The 20,924-nt window shown below is 43.0% G+C and overlaps 1 protein-coding gene across 1 annotated transcript; it reads right to left on the bottom strand.

Moving 5' to 3' along the window:
* Positions 1 to 5,242: 5,242 nt before the first annotated feature.
* Positions 5,243 to 18,586, bottom strand: QDPR (quinoid dihydropteridine reductase). The gene is made up of 7 exons (XM_090035663.1): positions 18,089 to 18,586; positions 17,897 to 17,989; positions 15,691 to 15,787; positions 12,743 to 12,883; positions 10,242 to 10,350; positions 8,078 to 8,161; positions 5,243 to 6,415 (listed from the first exon to the last, which is right to left on the bottom strand). The coding sequence occupies exons 1-7, from the start codon at positions 18,194 to 18,196 to the stop codon at positions 6,310 to 6,312; spliced, it is 738 nt and encodes a 245-aa protein (XP_089891789.1). The 5' UTR covers positions 18,197 to 18,586; the 3' UTR covers positions 5,243 to 6,309.
* Between the last annotated feature and the right edge of the window lie 2,338 nt (positions 18,587 to 20,924).

Here is a 20,924-nt window from a genome sequence, read left to right on the forward strand (position 1 = left end):
GTAGGCAGGAGCACTGGTGCCCCCCTGCCAGCTGGGGACTGGGAGTGCCGGATGTCGCGCCATGGCCATTTCCAGGAGTGCCACAGCCACTTCCTAGTTGGTGAGTTTTACCATGGGGTATCCCCCATCCCAGGCAGTGAGACTGGCCATGGCGGGGACCCCCCAGTCACTGACTATTAGCTGGAGGGGTAGATGCCCCACCAACTAAGGTGGTACTATCATGCCTCTTCCATAACTAAGGTGGCACCAGTCATCCATGTGGTTGGATGTAGTATCAAACTTAACTGATTTATGTCAAACCGGTTTATGGAATTTCTGTCCCAATTCCCCTCCTGAGTCAAGTTAATTCACAGTCCCCCAGCATCCCATGATGCTTTGCAGCCTTGAGCTGTGCTGTCTGCTCCAGTGTAGCAGGGCTGGCCCCACCGCACCGCTTTCACAGAGCTGAGGCAGTACAGCCTCTGGTCCCTAGCCTCTGCCTGTCAGCCCAGCTGGGTGAGGGGCAAGGGAATGGACCCCTAGCCCAGGTCTGCACAGCACAAGGGGACGAAATGCACCCTCTGTGGGGCAGGGAACACCCTGGGGGATTTGGCCAGCCCCAGGCTGCAGGGACTATTTCCCCCTCACACCTGTGGGCATGAGACCATTTTGAGAGGTGGGAGGGGGGAACCAGGGGCAGGGCTCAGGGGACACTGCGAGGGGTAGGGAACCTCCAACTGAGACTGGGGGATCCTGCCAGCCCTGGCCTAGAAGGACTGTTCCCCCAGGAAGGGTTGGGGGAGGACAGCAAGGTAGGAAGACATGTGCTGGGAAGCTAGTCAAGGATAAGCCCTGCTTGGTTGCGTTTGGGTGCCTTTGGCAGTCTGGCAGTTTGAGAGGTGTGCTGTAGTGCCCCTGGCTAATGGTACGGGCCATTGCAGGGGTTTTGCTGCCTTCCCAGTTTTAAAAGTTAATGTCAGTTCAATCTATTCAATTTAGAGAAACATGCAGAGATTGAACCAATACAGCATGGGGCTTTTTGACTCTCCATACTTAGCCGTTTCCCTTGCATGGTTGAAAGAACTCTGCAGCATCTTGCCATCCTTACAGGCACTTTAGAAGTTAAATACACTCCCCTCCTCCCATCCTAGTCTCATCTAGACCCTTGAATAAAGCTGCATGACAGAACATGCCTGAACAATATAACTGCCAATAACATGTCAACAGCTCATCTCTGTAATGGCATACCATGCTGTCGTGCCATAACTATGGCACCCTGAGGCTGGAGCAGCAGCAGCAAACATTTTTTTTCAAGTACAACCAAAGTGGTCTAAATAGTAGGAATTTCTTGAAATGGGGGTGGGTCTGATACTCCATACAGAACATGGGAAGCTGTGAATTTGGTTTTGTACTGCATCTGAAATACTGAAGCTTGGGCAGGAAAGGAGGAAGAGACACCAGAGAGATCTATGTTGCTGAAACAAACATTTAAAATCCTGTTAAATAGCCACATATGCATGGCAGTTAATGTACTGAAAGTTTCTGCCCTCTACTGGCATTTTTGAAGATTGCTCACAATTTATCTATAAATTTTGGAATTACTTCACAAAGGAATTATTATAGACTTAACATTCAAAGGCTTGCCATGCTGGCCAACTATTTATAAAAACAAATCTTTAGAATGAGATATCTGAGGGACTATAGGAATACCAGTATCTGACAGTTTAAGATATCTGCGTACTTCTCACCTGGCTCAATGCCACAAGATTAGTATAAAACATCTCTCCCTTTGCTGCCTTCTGGCTGACCAACACAGGCTGACAGAGAGGTGTGGGAAACAAAAAAAATGAAATAATACTCTTTTGGTCTATGTTCTTACTCTGTCTCAATTCTTCAGCCCACCAAAACAAAATGAATTATTTCCACAAATGAAATCATTTGGGAAATTAAGAGCTGTGATTCATAAATGGTTCAGAAATAGATACAATCATATTTGATAACCTCTTACAGATATTAAATTCCTGGAAAAAAAATCATACATTTGCCATGACTGAGTTCATTCATAACTTTAGATAGGGAATACCATACATTTTTAAACTTTGATTTGCTGTGAATAATGGATATTTTCCATTAATTCATGACAAATGGATAATTTTCCAATTAAATGTATACGTTTTGAGAACTAATTTAGATTATATAAGTAGTCAGAGAAAAGAAGGTCTGGTGTTAAAATATAAGAATTCCTAAAGTTCTTTATTATGTTATTTTTTAGATTACTCCACAATGAAATCTGAAAACATCAAGCCCAGCCCTACAATACTTAGTTATGCATGCCAGCAGCCCTTTTGAAGTCCCATATAGTGTAGTTTTAACCAATGATTCTGCCAGTCAATAGAACTGCTCAGAGTGCAAAGTTAAATAAATAAGTACATTTTTGCAGGATGGAGGCCTCAGGATAACAGGTCAATATCCTAGCCATTCATTGCTGGAAATGTCTAAATAGCTTACTTTTCAATACTGAGAGATCTTTGATTTTTTTTTTTAAACTACTACATTAATTTACTATTAATATCAACCCTGTTTGCCTCAACTTTTATAATTTAGCTGTGCTTTAGTAAACATAATGCCATTTCTCCAAAAGTTTAATGAATATATAGGTTTATACTGTATTAAAGAATTGTCTGTCTGTTTCCACCATGAAGACACTGCCATTATTTCAACCTTAGTCATACCTTACATTGCATCTGTACAGTGGGGTCTGAGACATGCATACAACTGGCAGTCACAGCTCCTGGGCTAACTGGACAGCTTCCCCCTGCTGGTCTCTTCAAGAACCTACCTACTTAGTAGGTAACCATCAGTCCTTCTGTATCATGGACCATGGTATATACGTGAGAGGTCACCAGGACCTTTGATGCATGTGCCTAGGCAGGAGTAGGGAGGAGTGGAGGCTGCCCAGACCTTCTAACTCACCTTTAAAGACAAGATCCAAAGGCCAGACCAAGTCCAGAGGTTTGGTGCCTCAATGGCTGTACTTATATGTGTGTCTGGGAATCAAACCTAGATCTCCTACGCAGCAGACAAAGATTCTGCCACTGAACCACAACAGCAGGTCTACCTACTTCAGTCTTGACATAATGCATAAACATGGAATCACACAATTCCCCTACTCTTGGAAGGCTGTCATTCCTATCTCAGCTCATGTCTAATACTTACAGTTTTCTTTCCTTCAGCTTTGATGGGGCCAGCCAGTGACCAAACAGCCCCTTAGAGTATCATTCATTTAGGAAAAAGGAAAAACAGGTGTTAAATAGCCCCTACATTTATTTGCCTTTCTTCCATAAAGCTTATGGGGGAAGGGGGGGAGATTCAACTCATTGCAGAGCCTCCCCTATAACAACACATCCTCATGAGCTGCTGACAACCAACCTCTGCTGTTTCTCTTAAAGAGTTTTACCTGTTTGCATCTTTCAACCTGTAGTTCCTTGCTGTGCAAAAGCCATGTCATTGTGGACTGGAGCCTAGAACCAAACTAGTCTCCTGCAGTTCTTCCTATCCACTATCTAGTTAGAGACTACTTAACTGGCAAGCCCTTGGGTTATCCTCCTCAAACTATTTTTTCCTGCAGCCACTTACTAAGTTAGATCAATACATTCATGTGGGAAAGTCTTAAAACCCAATATCCAATAACTTTCCTTCACAGGGCAGGCCACATACAGCAGTCGTACAACTGTTACATCTCAGTTTTCTTAAGTTATTACCTGGCATTTCCACATCCATCACATAGCCTACATTCATCAAGTAGGCAGCTGGTAATTTCGCAGCTGAGAAAGTAAAATAAAAGGTGCTAACAGAGACCAGGGCACCAATATTCTGTATCCTGTTTTATGACCCTGTTCTTGCTGCCTTTTTTGCATTAGTGGACAATTACATCCATGTAGAATCCTAACAAGCCAAGAGGATAGCATCTTAGTATACAGATAGATATACTAGATATCTCTTCTGCTCCATTATGCGGAGATTTGTAGCACAAAAGAGGGATGTGTGATGCACTGCATTATTAAATTGGCTGTACATCTTGAGATTTTTTTTTAAACAAAGAGCCTCTTCCATGTCACCAGTCCCTGGAAAAATGTGTCAAAGAAGTCAGTTAGTAAAATGCTACTTCTCCAACCAACAGCCCACAGATGGCACCAGCTGTCATGGATCCACAGCATTACAGACGCTTTGGGAGCAAGCTCCATCTTAGCAGGAGGCCCTGGGCCTCCGCAACCTTAGGGTTCTGTGACTGCATGCCTGATTCAGCACCTGTGTTGTTCACCACTGTTCCTTACGCAGATCCAGAAGAGCCTAAACTGCTGTCTTAGAAGCCATATACCCAACACATTTTTGCAGTGATGCAGTGAAGTCCTTTTTGGAACAGGACATCATCAGTCAACTGGAAGACAATGAACATTAGTAAAGCAAGACCTGCACAAATGCATCCGTGCAACAAAAACTCTTTAGCTCTTTTCATATGTCCTGTGTTCTATCTTTCTAAAATGGGATAAGAATCTTAGTACACTAATACATCAGTTTTTTCCTCTCAAAGTCATGTCTTTCTGGTACATGCTCTTTTCCCTTTGATTAACAGTTGTTAAAAGTTAACGATCTGGGTGATGTTCAATTCGAGCTCACAGGCACCTGCATGCATAAGCTGACAATTCTTGATACATCAACAGCCATATATGCGACTGTTCTGTCTTAAGACAGAAGTTTACCCACTCAGTGAGAAGGGCTTACTATACAAAGTGAATACGGATGCCAAGTCATGTACACGTTCCATAAAGATAAGACAGACATTTCCCATGTCTACACTACGCATGTTTTGCAGAAACCTTGACTTCAGTAGTTTCTCAATAGATCCCATATCTATCCAGACAAAACTAGCTCCCAATGTTATATATGCCTGTGTTCTGCGGAAGTGAACACTGAACTCTCCAATTCAAATCTCATCTCCACATAAGTATAATTGGATAGCAGGCAAATTCTTTTCTAGAGTATTCTCCTATGTAAGAGGGCAGGGGAAAGCAATCTCTTTCCCATATACAGTAGAAAACTAATTACATTTTGCAGAACTCAATTAAGTGAAAGAAAGTACAAAACCTGGAAAAGTGTTCCTACATGCAGCGGGCATCAGCTTTCCACTTGAAAGTGCTGTACAAACCTGACTGTAAATGTTACATTAAAAAAGTTTCAATTTTAATGAAACAAGATCAACCAATTAATTAAGACAATGTATATATTTATTTAGCCCAAAATATTTTATGCTTTAATGGTAGATTCTGAATTTCTTTTCCTTTTTTTTTGTTCCTGGATACTTCGCTTGCTTAGGTAGTAAAGAACCATCATTAGTTATACAAAAAACATTATACCACACTCCAAGGCAGGATGACTGTTTGCTTTTACACCACAATAACTGCTGGACTAGTGAAGCTTAGACATTTTAAGGCAAATCAAGGGCTCTATCTTGCAATCCCTTCTCATGCAAGTAGCCCTTATGCAGCCTTAAATCAGTAAAGGATACTCGCACAAGAAAGGGTAACATGATTGGGCCTTTATATACAGTAGTGATGGTGTCTATTGTTACAACCCACAAAAAAGAGCACTGAACTAATATTTCCAGATAAGCAAAAAGAACAAATATTCCAGAAACATTCAAAAGAGTTGCCAGAAAGATAGAGACGGACAGAAACTTTCACTTACATATGTGGATACAGTACAAAATTAAGCACAATTTTGGATATAACCACCACTACAATTTAAAACACGTACACCAGGGCTGCCCACCTGGTGGCCCAGAGGCCACGTATGGTCCCTCCCATTCTGACAGCTTCAGTGGCCAGAGTGGTCAGGCTCCCCCTCCCTCCTGCAGGCAGGGCCTGGTGGGGCTGGGCAATGAGAGGGTTTTAGCACATGCAGTAGGGGGACATTTGGGCTGCCACACCACAAAAGGAGTCCCCTGCACCACCAAGAGTGAGTCTTCACTGTTCATGCTGTGCATGTGGTGAGAAAAGGCCAGGCTGCACATAGCATGTGGTCCCCCACAGTCTAGAAGTTGGACAGCCTTGATATAGGTAATTAAAATTCAGGATTAACATATTTGCAGCCTTTAATTCAATACTTTTCGATATATAAATGCCACTGACTCGCATCTAATGAGAAGCGTTACTCAATATCTTGCTCCACAGATGTAATCACCGGATACAATACACGACCCAAACTTAACTAAGACATCAGTTTTCAATAGTTTTGTTGCTACATTTTCAGAAACAATTCCACTGATTGACCTCAAAGATGTGCTGCTACTAGTTCAGTCTTCCCTCCTGTGGTTATCACTTGAATTAAACTGCCCGAGTTGGGTCTGTTCTTTCCTGTGATCCAGTCATAAAAGGTCCTGTTAAAAAAAATACAAAACTATAAAGGGCATCTAGGCAGGAACTGTAAAATAAAAGCCAGTTGGCCATAATCTCTTCCCACTTCCTGTTCCACATGCAGTCTATTCAGACAGAGTGCATTGCTTGAAAAATAAGGACTTTTGGACCTAAGCAGAAGCTATGTGCTTACTTGTAACAGTTGTCCCCTAGAAGGTTTCTATTTTGACTTGTAATGTCTTTGTCTTTCAGACTATTTCAACAGGGTTTACATTCAAGAATGGTTTCAAGTGTAGAACACCTAAACAGCTATTGCACGTGCACTATTTAAACAGCTATTGCACGTGCACTATTTAAACAGCTATTGCACGTGCACTATTTAAACAGCTATTGCACGTGCACTATTTAAACAGCTATTGCACGTGCACTGTTTAAACAGCTATTGCACGTGCACTGTCAACTTGTTGTAATTAGTTTACACAAAAAGAAAAAAGAGAAAGTAGGTGTTTTCAAGCGACGCTTTTATGGCACAAGGAAAGATTGAACAGAGACACCTGAAGGGCAAGGCAGTTAGCTCTGAAAGATAACAACATTCATCCATGGTAGCTCTGGAGACAGAATCAATAAAGCCACATTAGCCCAGACACAGTACTACACTAGATACCTCTACTGAGAATCAGGATACCCTGGCACAGGTGCAGTGCCAAATGAATGTGGCTGTACTGCTTCTGGTTCCAGGGCTAAAGTGGGCAGACCTAGCTCAGGTGTCTCTGCAGAGTGTTGCATGTGCCTTGTAGACTTCAGCACATGAGCTTGCATGTCCATGTGCCATTAGACACACTGGGAAAGCATGTCATTTTTAATGAACAAGTTAAAAACCCTCAGTTTATTTACTTTGAGCAGAAAAAGAAATTAGCTAGATTAAACTGACAGTGGCCTTTTAAGTAAGGTACCTCAAGCAGCTGCCTAAAACATTCTTAAACCAAATTTCCAGTTAATGAAGTCCAAAAGGCAAAAAAAAAGGAAAGTCAAAACAAAGGCTATAAGACCAATGTTGCCAGGAAAACATGCAGGTTCAGCTCAGGTCTAAATGGCCTTGATTTACCTAGTTTAAAATTACAAGGTAAACTGCAGACTAGACTGTTTTATGCCCCTTCTGATACATGAAAGGGAACTCATTTCTTTCCCACACCCCCAAAAGAAGTTGTGCTTTAAAGGAAATGGAAAATCCCTTTCATGTCCCCTTTGCCACATCGTTCACAGCAAGTGATTTATTTTACACATGAGATAATCAGAAAATAGCAGGGTTTATCTGCTAGGAAGAAAAAGGAAAGGAGATGTACATAATGAGGGGCAGAAAACTTACCTTACCAGGAGCAGTAAAAGGCATTAACATTTTTGTTACAGTTCAATATTAAACCAGTGTACTTATGTCTCACACAGCTGTCCATGACTTAATTTATTTGTGTGCATGTTTTACAAGGCTGGCTGACTAAAATGCCCAGAGTCAGATCCTTAGTTGAATCTTGTGCATATACCCTAACACTGAGGCATGGAGAATGGAGTGTGCAAACCTATCCAAATCCATGTAGTATGACAAACATTTTAGGAGTGAAGATTTAAAAGGAAACAACTGGGATAAAAGTGATAGCTAGAAATTGCTTAGTCATTGTGCATGTACTCACTCTGCAATGAACTCTAATGGTGTCCAGGAGCTGGTATCTGCATCAGGCATTGATTTCCTGTTCACTGGTGTATCCAAGGTAACCCTGCGATTGAAAAAGATAAGCCTTTCATTTGTTTATCATGTTTCTGATAAAAGCTGTCCATCTTCTTCTCTTGCTTAGTTTTCAGGACAGTGAAAGCCAGACAATGTTGTATATATTCTTCTTGAATTCTGTAGGTCTCTTAATACCACATAACCATTGCTTATATAAAATTGTAATCTATATTTATAATTAAGGATGACATAGAGGGCAAGTTTTTCAAAAGTGTGTAAGTCAGTTGTAAATGAAAATCCCATGCATAATTATTATTCTCTTGAACCCTCTAATACGAGAACAACACTTCTCCAGGTATCTATAGACATCTGGAATCCCCTGAAGCGAAGACACCAGTTTGAACTTGCTGTGTTGTCACTAGTATTCTTCTGGAGAAGTAGAATACTTATGTAAATATTCTGTATATCATCATTCTCTGCTCCAGATAGGTTTGTAAGGGAGGTGATTACAGGAGTTCAGATAATTTAAGTCATTTTGCAGTACTCCTAAACCTTGAAAAACTGGGTATGGGACCAGCACAAAAAACTCCTCAAAACCTTAACTAGACTAGCAGAAAATTTAGGCAGACTGTTAGGCCATCCAGGTAACATCTCCACCGAGACAAGAAAACAACTTATAGTTAACTGTTAATAAAGCTGCTGTAGTACGGCAAGGAATTAAACCTTTTGGTTTTCCCTGAAGACTTGTGAAACTACTTTAATTCCCCAACAAACTCTGCAAAGAAAGATGTACAATATTTTGCCCTTCAACAGAAACTCCATTTCTGTAGGAAGGGTTTGTAGCTTCCACCAGAACATCAGCTGGCATTACCAAGGTAGAGTTTGATAGATAATACATAAAATGGGTCATAAATCACTGGGGCTTTGGTGACATTTCTGTGGCAGGGGACTTCAGTGCTGCTGAACAGCAGCCAGGCATTAGGGATCTTCACCCATACCACATTGTGGCAAGGTGTTAGGGACTGTAGTTGAGTCCTAGTGCCAGCCCACCCTGGACCCAAGCCCAGTCATTCTGCCACCAGAAAATACTGCTGATGGCTGATGCAGACTTAAGCTCTTCAGGACAGGGATTATCTTTTGTTGTATATTTATAAAGTGTTTAACAACACAGGGTAGCCCTGGCCCATGATTAGGGCACCCTGATAATGCAAATACAATTGATGCCTGATAGTTACGGATCTCTGCAATTCACGCTGGAAGCGTGCAGCATAGTAGCTTCTTTAATCTTGGGAGTTTCCCTTGTGCGCCCCCCCCACCCCCAAGCTGCTGATTGGCATCATGGCCCCATCACTCACCACTTGCACCCCATGGCCAAAGAGAAAACTGCAGCTGCACAGGCAGCAAGTGGCAGTGGGTACGCAGGTGAAACTCCAAAAGCAAAGCAGCTGCCACGCACTTCCAGCCCAAATTCCAGAGATCCCTACTGAGAGTAGCGACGTGTCAGTGTCTCGGTGCTATGTTGCCCCTAAGGGGCAGATGCTGTTATCAGGCCTATCAGCTGAAAACATGGAACTAAGTGTTCCTGGGGGGATGGTGCTCTTATCAGGTGTTGCTGTAAACTTATGTCAAACTTAATTTTTACTTGAGTGAAGTTGTTATTTGCATGTTAAATGACAGTACAAGTCAAATATGTAAAAGCACTTTCTGCTAATTGACACACGACAAACATTCCACTTCTATGCTCTTCTATGTGAGCAGTAAAACTCATCTTAAATTATGTCATGTATCTGTTTTTAGACTCTTATCTATATTACAGAAAAACCATGTTTAAACATGGCTGTAACTAAACATTCTAGTAGAGTTAAAACCTGACTCTAGCATCCATAATAAACACTTACTTTTTTCTGTCTAAACACAAAATAAGAGTCCATGTTACTGCTTATGGCAATACCTGTGACTTGCAAGATACATATTCCAGAACACTAAGATGTCCCCCAACCCTGAGGAGCCACAGCTGTTAGTTATCCCTGTAATCTGGATAGGGCCCGAAGAATATCCGTGTGACAAGCTAGTAGAACACCATTTAAATTAAACAATGCAATAACAGAGGTAGCTATGCAACCACTTACGGTAGAACAGCAACTGCAGCAGAACCAGATGGCAAACCATTATTTGTGCCAGCTAAACTCTGACAAAGCTGGTGCACTGCTCCCTTTGCCATGCCATATCCAATCATCCCTGACAATTACAAATAAAAGTATTAAAAACTCCAAACCTTTTCACTAATAAGCACTGTTTAAAATACAATGAAGATCTGCATTATTTGAAGAATAGGTTTACAGTCATCTACTCCAGTCTATCAACATCAGCGGTCTTTTAGCACATACCATTTATGTTCACATTACATATACACATTGAGAAAACACTTACTAGATTATAAAGATTTTTGTTGCTATAATACGGATTAATTTACCCAGCACTACAGAGGTAAAAATATTATTTTTAAAAGTTCTGGTATGCTTGGGTATCTATCTCAAATTGCACCAGGAAATCAGAACACCCTTTTCAGGTAAGATGCTCCATAACATAGCACGATAACTTCTATATTTATAAATATACAGAAGTGGTATCTATTCTCTTTCATCCAACCTTGCAAATATTTATATACTTTAAGTAGTCCCGCTGATTTTAAGACTGCTGAGCTACTTACTGAGTTACCACTTGGGCTTACGTGTTTTTAGCCGTACTTGCTCAGCTGCTTTGAAGGAAGGTACAAGAAATCTCAAAAGGAAAAATGACTAAACCTGTCTATATAGAAAGCATTTTCCTAAACTCTCCAAGTTACAAGTTGGGTTATGTTCTGAAAGACAGAGGAGTTTCTCTCAATGACATTTATTTTGTCTATTATAACTGAATATGTTCTCATTTCCTACAATATCTTCATCTTTCCTTTCAATTCCAATGAGCTTGTGGTCTTAGTATCTCATGACCATGAATTTCACAGGTAATTATGCACTGTGTAAAGAAATATTTCCTTTGATAGGATACAAGTGTTGTCTCCATTTCACCAAATATCCTACTTCTTCCATGTACTAAGAAGTGACTGATTTACCTACTTTTTAATCATTCATTATTTGTATCCCACTGATATATCCCCTCTAAATCAATATATGCTTGCACCCTCTCTCTCCCCTCTAAATGAAATCTTTTTTATGTTCCATTCTACTGAAGTCTCTTCATGCTGCTAAATTATTTTGTTACTTATTCCTGAACCCCTTCTATACCTGCTATATTTTTTTCACTTCTTCAGTTGGCACTAGGCAGTTGTTATTTAGCCATTGCTCTCAAATAGGAAAATAATGCTCTATTGTAAATAAAATATGCCACAAGAGAAGGAAGGGAACATAATTAATTACTCAATGAGCCTATAAGATCCATGGTAGCTGTGAGCAACAATTTTCTCAATTTCTCCTGATATTTCATAAGTTGTGTTTCCTTAGGGCACTGCTTACATCTTTAAAAATATCCACAGTGATTGAAACCATCCAGCTCAAACAAAGCAAATTGAAAGCAAATTAATTAGATTTTCTGTCCTAACAAAACATCATGAGTTTGCAAATATGGGAACCTTGGGAACATTAACAGCATATGCCAGTCGGTTACAAAAAGAAAACTCCTATCCTGTTCATTTTCTATAATAAAGGATTTTTATCTTCAGAGTGTATTAGATTCATCTTTAAACATTCAATCATATAAGATGCATTATAAATTAGAAAACACGCAATAGTTTTCCAAAATATAAAGACACAGTTATAATTACTTCCCTTCAGTTTTTAGTTTTACAATGCATTTCATTATTTTAATCATAATCCTTCTGGTTTACAGGGATGTTAACCTCTGTCTTCACTTTCCCTCTGCCAGAGTATGTATTTTTTGAAATTGCTGCCAAATTTTTTCTTTTAAGCAAGAAAACAGGAATGTGATCAAAGACTGCAAGGTACAGTTTCAAGGATCACACTAGACAACTCAAGTAGATCAAGATGGAAGGTCAGCAAACTTGTCTGTTTCTGAAGCAAAGTTCATTAGAAGTAGAACATGGGCAGGATAAGCATGCTCAATAATATCAGGCAAGTTCTCACTAACCTTAAATAATTAGGTAAATAAGAACTCTGCCTTTCAGGAAAGCAAACATGGAGTTTAACCTTTTCCAAAAACTTTTGCGCTGTTGCAAGTAAAGCTTTCCATGTGCTTTTTCCTCAGACCTGAAGAATGCCTTACATTGAAAATCTTGTCTAACTCCATTCCAACCATGCAGTTGGTTCAATAAAAGATATCACCCATAAAAATCCCTGTTGGCATTCTTATCATATGCTAAATCAGGTTTCACCAAAGCCAGTCAGCTAAGATTTAGGTACTTAGTTCTTTTGTTTGCACAACACTGTCAAACTATTTGGTATTATTTCCATCTGTAACAGTTACAAATTTCCTGAAGGGATTCAAACAGCTGTTTCCCATAATATGGTTAAAAAAAAGAAGGAATAAAAGTATTGTTTCTCAGCTGAAAATAATTAGAAGTGGCATATAACAATTGTGACATACATCAAAGCAAACAACATATTTTATTTTTTACCTGGGGTTCCAGCTAAAGCAGCTTTGGCTCCCGTCAGAGTCAACAAACCTCCTTCTTTCAAATGTTTTGTAGCTAAGTGACTGGATATAGTTGATGTCCAAACACTCTGCTTCCACATGAGGTCACAATTTTTGTATAAAGCTGGTAAACAAGACAATTACAAGGCAAAAATTTAGAAGACAAAACTCATTTCCTAGTTCAGTGATTCTCAAGCAGGTTGCCTGGAGATCCTTTGAAGGGTGCTCCAGGGTGCTATACAATGTTTGCACTGTTAGGTATGCAAATATGATTCACAAAAAAACCTCCAGAGATTTCAAATAGGAAACTATAGTATTAAAAACATCCTGACCTGCTGTGATCTTTCTGAGTTCACTGCAACAGTGAAATTGCTATAATTTTCCATAGTCAAAAAATAGCAAAAACTAAAAGCTGGCATTTTCTAAGGGGTGCCTTAAGTCTAGAATAGTTAAGAACCACTGGTCTACTTCAAGCTCAGTTCCCATCACACCGAATGAAACAGTACTAGATACATCTGCCCTCCACCATCTTCTTCACCTGTATCAGCTAAAACCCTTAGCTAGGCCTTCATCTTCTCTCCCCATGCCTTTTGCATCTCCTATCTCTTTGATTTCCTCCAGTTCCTGCTCTTCAGTACCTGTCCAGTACTACTACCAGACTTCTCACTATAAGTCTGAGCATATCCCCTAACCTCAGGGTATTTTGTTGGTTTGCCATTAGCTTCTGGATTCTGTTCAAAATTCCCTAAATTCTTAAAATATTTATGGACTTGCTTCTATTAGTATCATAGGCCTTGAGTGCACACTACACATTTGCCCCAAAGTAATATAACTTAATTCAGTTACAGTGAGGCAGACATGTTTTATGCTGATGCAAGTCATTCCCTTCTGGGGTAAAGGTATCTCTTAACAAGCGAGGAGTAACTACTAGAGAAACAGAAATGTACTTGATCCCCTAGTTAGTTTCATCTCAGGGTAGTAATTTGCTCAATGTAAACTGGCTTCCTAACCACCTCACAGCCAGCCTGGGAGAGCATATTGTGTGAATGCTTCTTACTATGGAATAAAAGCCAGGATACTTTGTAGCAAGTACATGGACATGGACACTTGTATCTCTCACATCATACTCATCTCTTAGTCCCGTTGCACAAATTTCACCAGTGACAGAGAGCTTTCTGCAGCTCTTACCTTTTGGAATGATCATTTCAATTATTAGGGAAAAAAAATCTCCTGTGTCTATCACTCAGTTTCTCTTCTTATTTTTCTTTAGTTTTGTAACTATATTAGTTCACTATGTAATTCTTGTGCAGGATTCAGTTTGAACGATAAACTGAATAAAATAAAGCTGTGCTACCTCGCACAACTTGTCATGGTTGACATCAGGTTAATCCATGGATGGGCAATTACCTGGGCGAAACCAGCCATTGATAGCTTTTTTCTCTATAATACAAATGTTGTTCTTAAATATTTGATAGCTGTTGACCTCTGGGTTGGGCTCTGCAATGTTATATAGAAGCCTACTTTTGATTTCAACTCTTGTTTTTTATTCCCTGTAACTTCATAGCTATCACCACTGTGTAAAAACTAGACTACAAGCAGCTTTTCCCACAGGCTTTGATCATATAAGTATACAAGACTGGATTTAGTACTTGGGTGAAAAACTCCAAGGAATAAAGAGACTGTTCAGAGATATCTTTTACACATCAGGCAGTTCCTCAAATAGGGATACCACCTGCTTGACATCAGTACTGCAGTGCACTGTACCTGACACAATCAGAATCTGTGTGCCAAACTTGTTGGCTTGTAGTTTCAGCAAAAGGGAATTATGTGAGTATAGGTAGGAAATATAAATGAAAACAGAAATTTAAAATTCAGCAATTATTTGTGTTAGTAATGGTTTTCACATAGCAGTGGTTGGAAAGGGAGTCCTAAGGATTAAGCAAGTTATCTAATTTAGTGTTCAAGAACAAAAGGTCATATTTCCATACAACACACCTCTAATACATATGCTAGAATGGTATAACAAACAGACAAGATAACCACCTATCCCAAAACATTCCCATTTCACCTTGATATCCTGTTGTCTTAACAGTACTTTAAGTTTCATTACAATCTACTGTCTTATTTACAATTAACTTTTTAATTGTGCAGTATTGGTTCACACCAGATACAAATGCACATGTGCATGAACATACACCTGTACATTTTTGCAAAACAGTAACAAATGCGATTGTCCTATACTTTAAAAAAAAAGCAATCCTTTGTTTTGTGTGTTTGAGTAGGATGAGGGTGCCTACCTGCTGCTTCATTTTACCCAGGTAGGAATTAAATGTTATTTGATGCATCCAACCTAGGTACCCAAGTTAAAAAGTACCATCCCAGCATTTGGTAACAAGGCATTTCAATGTTAAGCTGAAGGCCTTGATTCATTTTTAAAAATGATCTTAGGTTTTTACATAGTGCCTGTTAGTACAAGACATTATAGTATCATGGTAAACCAGCACTGAGGACTATGGGAGGATCCAGACACAAAGCATGGGTTGTTTTCTAGCCTCTCTCTTACTTGCTGTATAACCTTGGGAAAAGTCATTCACTTCCCTGTGCCTCAGTTCCTTCATCTGGAAAATGGATACCAACCTCCTTTTCAAAATGCTTTGAGATCTAATGAGGAAAAATACTATATGGAAAGAGAAAGCATAATAATTCACACTTTCCATACTATTTTAACCACCAAAAGCAATAATAAAGAAAAGCACTTGTAAGTGTTCCAATGTTCACTAAACTGGGTTACCCAATCAGTCTTGTTTCCATGTGATCACCATAAAGGAAAGATCTCAGGTTGAAAGATCTTTTTAACAATGACTTTTACAGAATTTTCTAATGCTGCATTAATGTGTCTGCAGTAATGTATGCAACTAACAAAGGCCTCACCTTTTGCTTTTGCACTCCCACCTGCCCATCCTCCAGCCAAGCACAAAATGGCATCCACCTTTTCTTCACCCAGGAGTTTTCCAACATCTCCTGTCACCTTAAACAAATGAAGCAAGAGGTCATAAAACCATCCTGAAAACAACTCACTGAAGTAAACATGCAAACATCCAGACTACTTTAACACTGTTATTTTGTTTTCCATTATACTGATTATTCAACACACATGGCATTTTAAGCAGCTGCAGAAAATTAGGGTTTATGGTTCTGCCTGCTCAAAGCAAATAATAAATGCAAACAGGGAAAACAAATTAAATAACAGCTGCATATGAGGTGACGTCAAAGGGCCAAACTCAAGCAGAAAAAGTCCACAAAAATTAGACCCATATTTAGGTTGCTACATAGACACAGAGAGCCTCTTGATTGAGTGACAAAAGTCGTTCCTAGCATACTATTTAAGAACTGACTCTCCAGATTAAACTAGTAGTAGATTTATCATGTTTCAGGTAAAGCTGTAAGAAATGAACAATTATGAAATGGACAATTATTAAAATACCCTTCCCAGGGGTAAAGTTTCTAAATAAATATAGGCAGTTTATGGCTGGGTTACACCTGTAGCTTAGGAATTTGTAAACTGTTCTCTGGCCTTTCTTTTCCTCTCCCACATTTAAGAATTTGCCCGTCAGTACAGAATTTTATGTCTGTGGATTTTACACCAAGAACAGTTGTTGCTGTGCCAACTACTCAGCACTGGAGGTTGGTTTCTAGATGAAAAGCTTTAGATAAGACCACATCATTTCTTTTTAAAGCACTCAGCATTAAGAAGAGTAACAAATCTGTGGCACGAAATGATCTATAATTTAGCTGTAATGCCTTCTGAGTTACAAGAGCACAAAAAAAATTACATTGGTGAAAGGAATACACTCATACACTGGCAACAAGTATAACCATTTTTTCAAACAACATTTAGGTCACTATTCTCATGTGTGCGAGCTGAACCCACACATAGCCCTAGCAACTTCATTGGTGCTTTGTGTAAATCTAGCAATCCATCTGCCTCCAGTATATTTCATGATTTGTACCTAAAAAGTTAGGAATTTACATGACCAAATTATGAAGTAAACTGTAAAGGTCAGGACTCTGAGAAACACTGTCACACTGATCAGTCAGTCCCAATTAGCCTCACAACAAAGGGGTGCCCAAACCATGACAGTATTGACAGCGGGCTAACTGCAGTACAAAATGCAGACTCCTGATTCACCTGGGTTGCAGCAAGCCAGTTACTGAGTAAGGAAACCAGATTAGGAGAGAGGCACAATTCAAAGCTGAACTTTAGGCTGAATTCAAGAACATGGGGGGAGGGTGCAAGGGGGTGGTGGTAAATTTGAGGTTTGCCTGCATGCTTCTGTTGGGGCAATGGATCTTTTCTTTTGTGATATTAAAAAAAAAAAAGGAGGGGGAGCTCTGGAGACCAGCCCTATAAATCACAGTGAATGATTACACCTCTGAGCTCACAGGAGCCGTGTCAATTCCCGTGGCACTGCCCAGGCACGATGACTCTGGCTATGCCTATGGCTTGCAGGACCCCATGACGACTCAAGCTACAGTTTCCACAAAACTCGCAACCCAAAAGCTGCACAATTCTGCTGGGAGCAAAGGGCAGAAATCGACCAGGAATCGGCCAGTTTCGTTTTGCAAGTGTGGGAAAAACTGGCTGGGCCTATTTGCTCCTTTAAGGGATCGTGGGCCAATGCCCACCGAGGGAAAATGGACTGCCCCGCAGGTGCTGCCAGTGAAGTGCAAAGAAGCCAGTCCCATTAGTCGGGCCAAGGCAGAGGACGTTTGCCCCTCTCAGACTGCCTACGGGAGCCTTCCTGCGGGCAGGGCGCCGAACTGGATTCCCTTAAAAAAGGGGGCTAATGAGAAAGTAGCAGTGCATTTCTTGGAGGAAAGGAAAAGGAAAAGTAGGAAGGGCACAAGGCCCCAGGTTCAAAATAAGGGGCCCAGAGGCCCTCCAACTGTCCAAGGAGCCAGTGACAGGGGCCCCAGGACCCAGCCTGCCCCTCCCCGCACCGGCTCCGAAACACAAAGGCTTTCCCCGAAAACTGGCAATTCTGTTTTTTAATGTTTTGTGGAAAAGTCTAGTTGGTCTCGTAAAAGATACCACCTCGGCGAAGAGTCCCGATTCCTCTTCCCTCGAGAGACCCACCTGCTCCGCCTGCTCCGGGAAGGACTCGCTGCTCTTCACCACCACGTTGGCGCTGGCCGCCGCGTTCTCCGACAGGTCGATGCTGGCCACCCACTGCCAACGGCAACGTCGCGTGCAACGAGACACGGGTGAGTGCCTGCCCGACCGCCCCGGCCCCCCTCTCTCCCGCCCCCGGCCCGGCCGCGCGCTCACCCAGCCCCTGTCTCGGAAGTAGCGCACGCAGGTGGAGCCCAGCGCCCCGCCGCCACCGTACACCAGCACCCTGCGCGCCTCGCTCGCCGCTACCGCTGCCGCCGCCATGCTGAGCCGCCCCGCCTCAGCGCTTCCCGCCCCGTTGCCCCGGGAGGAGCTGAGCCGCCGTCAGTGAAGCTGCCGGAAGTGGGCAGAGGGCGGGGACGCGCGTCCCTCTCAGGACGCCCACAAAAGCCTTCTCGTGGGGAGGGCGCTGCCGGAGTCAGCCCTGTGCCCACAGCTTGCCTTGCCGCTCGGCTTCTCCAGGCCCGGGGTGGCAAAGGCCCGGGGGGCTGGGGCAGTCTTTTTGGCAGCGCAGATACGGTGTTGCCCTGGGTACTGTGCCCGCCTGGCAGGGGAAACGCCGGGTATCCGGGTCCACGAAGGCAGCTTTCCGTTAGCGTTCCCGGGAGTCGCTGTTCTGCCGTGGTTCAGCACCCGCCGACCGACCTGCTGGGGCTTAAAGCCCGTTTTGTGAAAGCGGGCGGCTTCTCCCTAGCTTGCTTCTGCGGCGGGATGGCTGAGGACAAGTGAAACCTGGGGGTATCCAAGCCCCGTGCCTCTGGGCTTGGGCCTGCGAGTAGGATGTCTGCCACATGTAGGTCTTAATGACTCACGGATCTGGAGGTGATTTGGCTGATTTGACTTGGGACATGAAAAATTTTCCTAAAAAAAAAAAAAAGATGTGGCAGGGGGGAAATACTGTGACCATGATGGTGGCAAGGAAACTACTTTGACCGAGGTTTCATAGTTTCATAGTTGGTAGGGTTGGAAGGGACCGCCAGCAGATCAAGTCCTACCCCCTGCCATGGCAGGAAAGAGTACTGGGGTCAAACAACCCTGGCAAGATGATCGTCTAGCCTCCTCTTAAAGACTCCCAGGGTAGGAGCCAGCACCACTTCACTTGGAAGTTGGTTCCAGATCCTAGCTGCCCCGGCAGTGATGTAGTGCCTCCTGATGTCTAATCTGAATCTACCCTCTGCCAGCTTGTGACCGTTATTTCTAGTCACTCCTGGTAGTGGTTGGAGGAACAGGGACTCCCCCAATGCCTGCTGGTCCCCTCGGACTAGTTTGTAACAGGCCACGAGATCCCCCCTCAGCCTTCTCTTGTGGAGGCTGAACAGGTTCAGGTCCCGCAGCCTGTCCTCGTAGGGCCTGCCCTGCTGCCCCCTGATCATGGAGAGGGTCCAGAGGAGGGCCACTCACACGTTATCCACATCCCTCCTGAAGCGCGGCGCCCAGAACTGGATGCAGTACTCCAACTGTGGCCTGACCAGTGCCACATAGAGGGGGGGTATCACCTCCTTGGACCTCCTTGAGATGCATCTGTGGATGTATGACAAGGTGCAGTTGGCCTTCCTGACTGCATCCCCACACTGCCAGTCCATGTTCATCTTGGCATCAACAATGACTCCAAGATCCTTTTCTGCCTCTGCACTGATGAGAAGGGAGTTCCCCAACCTGTAGGTATGGTGCTGGTTCTTCCTCCCCAGGTGCATCACCTTGCACTTGTCAGGGTTGAAACCCATCCTGTTCTCATCCGCCCACCCCTGTAACCTGTCTAGGTCTGATTGCTCCTTATTCCTCCCATCTAGCATGACCACTTCCCCCCACATCTTAGTGTCATCAGCAAATTCGAACAGGGTGCTTTTTACCTGGGGCATCCAAACATCAAGCTTCCAGACTTGGGCTTGCACATAGGATGCCTGCCAAAGGATTTGGAGGTATCTGAAGCCCCTGGCTGGAGTGGATGATGCTTGCCGGTAGCAGAGCCACATATGGTTCTTGAATGTTTCAAAGAGATTTGGACCTGATCTGGCTAATTTGACCTAGGACACAAAAATTTTCCTTAAAAAAAAAAAAATGTGGCCACCTGTGGCACGAGGGTGAGTGCGGGCTGATCCACCACTAGATCAGGCACTGAGCTGATCCACAGGCCAGTTTGGGCCCTCAGAGTGCACCCATATGCAGCTGGCATTGTGCACCCACGATCGGCCCAGAGTGCAGCCATCAGGGTGTACCCCAAACCAGCCCCCACTCCCTGTGCAGCATGCAGGGCTGGTCCCTCACACACCACAGTGGCATGTGGGTCCGCTTCCAGACCCATGGGCAACTGGTGCCTCCTGGGTCTGGGGCAGCATCAGCAGAGCTGGCGAGCTCCCGCAGATGCCTCTGGCGAGGTCCTGCAGATGCCTCCGGAAGTGGCGGTGTGGATCTGGCAAGCATCTGCAGATGCCACTGGCAGGGACGGCCATGTCGGGGGCGTTTGAGCACTTGCAGATGCCGGCGGTGGTGGAGGCAGGGATGACCCTGTTAAGAGGGACATGTGCCCCTTCCCCCATGCCCTCCCTACCAGTTGCCTATGCCCAGACCCATGGGCAGCACCCAAGACCAGATGATAGGGCCCAGGGCCTGGATCTGTGACGCCCCTGAGTTGGTCTATAAAGGTGCAAATTTACCTTGACAATAACTTTGAAGCCAGGTTTCCATGCCACACTAGATTATAGCTTGGTGATTAAGGCACTCTCCTGGGAATCAGAAGATATGGGTTTGGCCCTGCTCAGGGAGAAGAGTATCTAGCGCAGAGGTATCAAACATGGCCTATAGAGCCATTTCATCAAAGCCACCAGGCTATCAAGTGGGCAGCCAGAAGTTGTAGGGCATGGCCAGGGAGGAGTGGCCTGCTGCAGAATCTGGGGACCTTGAGCCCCAGTGGATCTGCCAGTTTGGCAGAAGAGTGAGTGAGGGTTGAAACAGCCCCAATGGCCTTCCGGTCACTTCGCCCATTGCCACTGCT

Source organism: Crocodylus siamensis, chromosome 2, assembly GCF_052110815.1.
Source record: "Crocodylus siamensis isolate JL-2025a chromosome 2, ASM5211081v1, whole genome shotgun sequence".
Classification (NCBI taxonomy): Eukaryota; Metazoa; Chordata; order Crocodylia; family Crocodylidae; genus Crocodylus; species Crocodylus siamensis.

Coding starts and splice junctions, on each gene's coding strand:
- QDPR (XM_090035663.1), bottom strand. CDS start 18,196: ATGGCGGCGGCAGCGGTAGCGGCGAGCGAGGCGCGCAGGGTGCTGGTG. Junction 10,351..12,742: donor TGCTTTAGCTGGAACCCCAG/GTAAAAAATAAA, acceptor TGTAATTGTCAG/GGATGATTGGATATGGCATG. Junction 6,416..8,077: donor CCATTAGAGTTCATTGCAGA/GTGAGTACATGC, acceptor TTTTTTTAACAG/GACCTTTTATGACTGGATCA.